This window comes from Austrofundulus limnaeus, unplaced genomic scaffold (assembly GCF_001266775.1).
Source record: "Austrofundulus limnaeus strain Quisiro unplaced genomic scaffold, Austrofundulus_limnaeus-1.0 Scaffold1272, whole genome shotgun sequence".
Classification (NCBI taxonomy): domain Eukaryota; kingdom Metazoa; phylum Chordata; class Actinopteri; order Cyprinodontiformes; family Rivulidae; genus Austrofundulus; species Austrofundulus limnaeus.
The window spans coordinates 10463-17294 of NW_013953674.1; the positions used below are offsets into that span (position 1 = coordinate 10463).

The window sequence follows — 6832 nt, forward strand, 5'->3', positions numbered from 1 at the left end:
AATAATAATAATAATAATGCATTTTATTTATAAAGCGCCTTTCAGGACACCCAAGGACGCTATACAATAGAAAAATAAATAAAATGAAGGAAAAAATAACAAAACTGTAGATCCATATAATGATAAGGTAGTGTGGGAGAAACAGAAATGTGGAGTACAGAACAGTCGTATGATAAAATACAATAATGCAGACAAATTGAACAATAGGGTTGTGGGGGAGAAACACTGAAGTGAGGACAACAAAAACACACACACAGTATATTGAAGATCAGAGTTAACAGTAGGATAATCTGAGAAGATGTGTCTTCAGACCAGTCTTAAACTGGGAGAGCTGGTGTTGTGTAATCCATGGAGCAGTGAGTTCCAGAGCTGAAAGCTCTGCTCCCCATGGTGCTGAGGAGGGCAGGAGGTACTGAGAGGTGGAGGAGGAGCCAGATCTTAGAGAGCAGGAGGCTGTGGAGATGTTCAGGAGGTCACACAGGTGAGGAGGGGAAAGATTGTGGATAGCTTTGAAGGAGTGCAGGAGAATTTTAAAGATGATGCAGAATTTAACGGGGAACCAGTGGAGCTGTTGTAGGAATGGAGTGATGTGGGATTTAACTGGGAACCAGTGGAGCTGTTGGACTGGAGTGATGTGGGCAGAGGATGAGGTTTGRGTGATTACACGGGCTGCTGAGTTCAGAACCATCAGTAGTTTGTGAAGGGATTTGTTGGGGAGGTCAAACAGTAGGGAGTTGCAGTAGTCAATCCTGGATGTTACTAGGCTGTGTACAAGGATGACAGTGGAGCAGGGAGTGAGTGAAGGACGGAGACGGTTAATGTTGTGAAGATGAAAGTAGGCAGATTGAGTCACGTTGTTAATGWGGGATGTGAAAGAGAGTTTTTGTGTTGTCAAGGATGACACCTAGGTTGTTGACCTGAGGCGAGGGGGAAAGAACAGAGTTGTTAAGAGTGAACAGAAGATGCTGGGATTTTGAAATGGAGTTTTCTGTCCCAACAAGGAGGAGTTCAGTTTTGTTATGATTTAGTTGGAGGAAATTGTTGGAGAACCAGTTGTTGAGCTCACTGAGGCAGTCGATAAGATTGGAGGATGGTAAGGTGGAGTTCGGTTTTGTTGAAAAGTAGAGCTGAGTGTCATCGGCATAAGAGTGGAAATGGACACCAAATTTATAGAAGATGTGGCCAAGTGGGAGCAGATAGATTATGAAAAGTAGAGGCCCGAGTACAGAACCTTGGGGAACACTGGTGGAGATGGGTGAAGACTGGGAGCAGAAGGACTTGAGCTGTATGAACTGAGTGCAGTCAGAAAGACAGGATTTAAACCAGTCCAGGGGGTGTCTGAGATGCCAAAAGAGGTTAGTCTGTCGATGAGGATAGGATGAGAGACAACTAGCAATTTCTAATCAAAATTAAGCTATTGTCATTCATTTTGTTGTCAGAATGTTGTCAACGATTTGCAGAACGCCTGWTTCCAATAACTTGTAACAGATTGTAAAATTCCACTTTGTGTTTGTGATGATTGCTCAAATCTAGGCRGCACGGTGGYTCAGTTGGTAGAGCTGATGCCTCTCAGCAAGAAGGTCACCGGTTCAAATCCCGGCCTGGGGACCTTTCTGGGTAGTTTGCATATTCTCTCCGTGCATGTGTGGGTTCTCTCCGGGTACTTTGGCTTCCTCCCACAGACTAAAAACATGACTGTTAGGTTAATTGATAACTCTAAATTGTCCCTAGGTKTGARTGAGAGAGTGAATGGTTGTTTGTCTCGTTTGTCTCCATGTGTCCCTGTGATGGACTGGAGACCTGTCCAGGGTGTACCCAACCCCTCACACTGTGACTGCTGGATATGGGCACCAGTGACCCTAGAAAAGGAATAAACAGGTAGAGATTTTGGATGGATGCTCAACTCTGTCTTATTTTGGAGTAATACTTTGCACTGCACCACATCCCACCTGAGAAGGGGGACATTGAGTCCAGGTGGGCCAAGTTCCAGGCCTCATTTGTTGTTGCAGCTGCCTTGTGCTGTGGCTACAAAGTTGTCGGTACTTCTTAAGGTGGTCATCCTCRTATACACGGGGGACACCCTGGGTTAGGGAGGCTGTCAAAGGCTGCCTCCGGAAGGACTCCGGAGGCAGGTGAGGAGTATCGACAGGCCAAGTGGGCTGAAAACTTGGCTTTTTCTGAGGCAACAGCTCGGATGTGGGAGGAGTTTGGTGAGGCCTTAGATAAAGACTCTTGATTGGCTCCTGGTAAATCATGTGGCAACTGAGGCAAGGGAAAGCAGCACTTCACTAACACTGTGCTCAGTGTTTTTGAAGTGCTGCTTCCCTCGCCTCATAGGTAGCGTCCTGTTGACCTCAACCAGTGATGTCATCAGGAGATGAAGGAATATTTCTCAGACTCTCAATCCCACTGGTGTGTCTTTCATGGTGGAAGTTGAGTCTGAGGATCTCGGGGTTGGTATGTTCATAACTGGAGCTGAGGTTGCTGATGTAGTTAAAAAGCTGGGCTCCAGGGGTGAACGAGATCCACCTCTGGATGTTGGAGATACCATGGTTGACATGTCTTTGCAACATCACATGGATATCAGGGCAGTGCCAGTGGATTGGCAGACTGGGGTGGTGGATCCACTCTGTTCCAGTTACAGAGGCATCACTCTCCTTAGCCTCTCTGATAAGGTCTATTCAGGGCTACAGGAGAGGAGAGTCMGATCATAGTGGAACCTCTGATTCAGGAGGAACAATGCAGGTTCGGTCCTGACCGTGGAACACTGGACCAGCTCTTTACCCTCACTAGGGTCCTTGAGGGGTCATGGGAGTTTGCCCATCCAGTCCACATTTGTTTTGTGGACTTGGAGAAGACATTTGACCATGTTTCTTCAGGTACACTGTGGGGGGTGCTCTGTGAGTTTGGGATTGTGGGTCTGTTATTACGGTCCACTCAGCTCAGTTTGGTTTACATTGCTGGTAGCTGAATCCCTTCAGAGTGGGAGTTGGACTCCACCAGGGCTGCATGTTGTTATTGATGCTGTTCACAGGTTTTATGCAGCCAGCGGGCAGAGGGAGTCTGGTTTGTCTGCCTCAGTATTCARTCTCTGCTGTTTGCAGATGATGTGGTCATGTTGGCATCATCATGTCGTGATCTTCAGCTCTCAATGGAGCGGTTGTCAGCCAAATATGGAGTAGCTGGGATGAGGATCAGCACCTCCAAAGCTGAGTCAATGGACCTCAGTGGGAAAAGGGTGGATCACTGTCTCCAGGTTGGGGGTGAGGTTCTGTTTGAAGTGGAGGAATTCAAGAGTGAGGGAAGAATGGAGTGTGAGACTGATAGACTGATAGGAGCAGCTTCACAGTGTTAACTTTAAAGCTAGTATCCCTGACGAAAGACAAGTGTTTGAATTAAAACCAATGTTCTTATATCAGAATGCAGGGTCTTGTGGCCTTACATACTCTGGAAGTAATACTCTTTTTCTTTACTCTTTCTTTTTAAATAAAAAAACAAATATGAACTTGATTTTTCCTACATGGAGGGGTGTTCAGATTAAAATTTATTTCTAGAAACATTGAAAACATATTAATTTCAGGAACACAACTTGCTGAAGCCTCAGCACAGCTAGCTACTAATCTACYGAGGAGGATTTTGTGGAAGTAAAGAGCTTGTTTGAGAGGAAGAACAATCTGAAAGCTTTGATTCTAATAAATACTGTATTCATTTGAACTGGTCAGTGGAGACCTTTCAAACTGGACTTCATCATTTCTCTCTGTGTATGCAGACATATTGTGTTTTGTACAGAAATGATGAACAAACTAACCTGAGMTATGAGCAAAATGTTTCATTGCTACATTAGTTGCAGACTTTTGACATAATGAATTATTTATTTATTGACAATGTGATCTAGGTTTTCTTCATAGAACAGGTTTTCAGAGGTTCAAACTCAACTGTGATTTTTACCATAACTTACAATAAAACTCACCTATTTCTGCAGAAATTACCAAAAAAATGTTGCATTTAAATGAGATTTATTTAAATAGCATCAATTCACAACAAAATATCTCAATAACCACTTGATGAATTTTAATGAAAGTTTCAGAAAACTTTATGTACAAACACAACTGATTAACTTTTGGAGTCAACACAATTCAAGWTAGCCACCACAGCTAACTGAACCTAGCAAACACAAAAATGGCCATGATTCAGTTAATTTTACAGAAAGTTATGTCTAATGTGTTGTGCTGCTGGCTGTGATTGATCTCCAACATGAACTGTGACTGYAAGATGGTACAGAACGTTTTAAAGGTTTGACCAGTATATTTATAATTCCACTATTTCTCATCATTCATTATCAAATTATTTTGTTCTGTTTTTTAATAGTTTTTAATCCTGTCAGTGCTCCAGGGCAGCTGAGGCTGGAGCTTACCTCCATCTGTGTGGGTGAATGGGTGAAGTGGGGTCCGTAAGGACTTGATAAGGGGCTGTATAAGTTCAAACCATTCAGTTATTATGTTCTCTGTAAAGCCCTTTGTGATGTTTATCTGTGCGAGGTGCTGTACAAACAAAACATTACGAAATTAAAAAATATTGGAAGTCTGACATTAAAGGCAAACATAACTGCCTTTCATCAGGTAGAAAATATTTTATACTGAAGCTTTTTATGAGTTCAGACTTCGATACAATGTTTAAGATGATTTACAATTACATGCAAATTTCCAAAACACATTAAATGTGATTTATATTCAGTTAATACATTACAAATTTCACATGTAACAGAGTTTCTCCATTATTTTGCAGCAACTGAAAGAAACTTTAATTGATTTTGACTCATAGACTGAAAGTTAAAGAGTTCTTTTGTCAGTTGCCAGAGAAATGATGCAGACAATATACAGTATAAATAAAATAAAATAAAAACTGATGGAATCTAGATGTGTGTGCGTGTGTGTGTGTGTGTGTGTGTGTAAAGTAAATACTCAGGGGGAAATGTAAAATAAAAGCTTTGTTTTCTCAGAAAGGCACAGCAGCAGCTGTAAAAGATGAAAATAAAAACTGACCAGTAAGAACGATGCCAGTCATTCCTGTAGGCTCTCATCTGGAACATGCCAACATTAACTGAGGTCTGAAAGGACAGAGGAAGACAACAGTTTAAACATCAGCTCTTATGGTGGAAATATGGTTGATTCAGGTTTTTACAGGGAAGTGGAAGAGATGAGGAAACTTACCTGGAGCTCTGTCCACCCAGCTGCACCCATGTGTGTTTAAAACCACTGTCCACACACATACATGTCTCCATCCTGCCCATCACTTCACACAGTGCAGGTTCTACGGCATCATTCAGAAAACAAGGGTTCTTCTGCCTGAAACACTGGCACTGTGTGTGATTCATCCTCCCCAGTTCAGGGCGTGTGTGTGTTTGCATTAATGATGCGACACACAAACACAGCAAAAAGCTATCTGTTAATGGCCGTCAAATCCCCTGGATGGAGTGATGAAAGGAGGGATGGGGATGGAGATGGCCGCTTGGCAGGATTACAGAAGTAAAGCGAAGGTCTTATCACAAACCACAGAAATAGACTTGCTTTGCAAACACAAAACACACTTCATACACACACATCAGAGCACTAAGTTGGAGGTAAAACTTGTAAGAAAGGAATATGTTGAAAAGGYTTAAAGGATAAACACACGTCCAGCAGTGTAATCACAGTTTGGTAAACAGCCACACACTGAACAAACTGTACCGGTTAGGTTAAAGTTAGCCTTAACCCTAACCTAACCTAACCTAACCTAACCTAACCTAACCTAACCTAACCTAACCTAACCTAACCCTAACCTAACCTACGGCTTAGTTTCCACAACTGAAAAGTTTTAAAACCCTTCTTTTCACTTCACACAGGAGTCATACACACACTGCATGTCACTGACATGGGCTTATGAAACCTACTTAACACACAAGAGCCTCACAGGAATTGCTCGTAGACACTTAGGGTCTATTTGGGCTGGAGTTAGGGTGGAGGGAAAACTGGCCTCTGCTCCTCTTCTTACCCATTTTATTTTCTCTTTAGAACAACATGCATCAACAGCACATCTGGGGGTGTGTGTGTCGGGGGTCTTTGTTTCTTTTTTCTCTTGACCTACCCTGCTCTGCGATGGCTGCTTGGGGATGGGGTTCAGTTAGGGACAGACCGTCTGGTAGGGTCCTGGGGGGGTGGCTGGTGGTCTGTCTTCCCCGGGGTTGTTCGGTCTCTTGGATTGCAGCCCCTGGTTGCCATGKTTAGCCYGCTGGCTGGRGTGGCTGCTGGGGTCCGGCTGGTGGTCGGCTGGGGGGTGTGCRCYTGGCCATTGGCGGTGTGTGGGGGTGGTCKRGGGTGTTGCTTTGCTGTGGCGGGGGRCYRRCCRGCTGGCCCGGTGCAGCCTAGGCCGGGTCTTGGCTGTCTGCTCTTCCACACCCCAGAATGAATGGGCTTSCCTCCTGGGTTCAGACATGGCCTGCCCTCTGTAGGGGACAGGTACGTGTCTTGGACCTGGGGGGTATAGAGTGTGTATCGGGAGTGTGAGTGGGGTGTGGCGTTCTTCTTGTCTGTCTTTAAAAGAGTGGGTGTGAGAATGAGGGTGGGACTGTGTGATTGTGTTTGTGTATGATTATTTGTCAGGTTGGGACTCGGGCTGCCCCCTCATCTGGTTCACCTGATGGGCTCTGCCCCCCGGCCACACTGCCCTCTGGTTGGGGGTACCTCTGCTCGCCGGTGCGCTGGTGGCTCTTAATGTCTGGGGCTGGGTGCTTGGGCATGTGCCGGCTCGGCCTGGTGGCTGCCTGGTGGGGCTTGGGTCCTCTGGCCCTGTCAGG

General features: G+C 44.7%; 1 protein-coding gene across 1 annotated transcript in view; it reads right to left on the reverse strand.

Moving 5' to 3' along the window:
- Nucleotides 1-5654, reverse strand: part of nyx (nyctalopin) — a 12130-nt gene extending 6476 nt beyond the window's left edge. Inside the window, exons 1-2 of the mRNA XM_014031574.1 lie at nt 5211-5654; nt 5043-5107 (exon numbers count right to left, since the gene is read on the reverse strand). Of these exons, the coding sequence (XP_013887028.1) occupies nt 5043-5064 (22 nt within the window). The 5' untranslated portion in view covers nt 5065-5107; nt 5211-5654. The remainder of the gene's footprint in view (nt 1-5042; nt 5108-5210) is intronic.
- Nucleotides 5655-6832: the final 1178 nt, after the last annotated feature.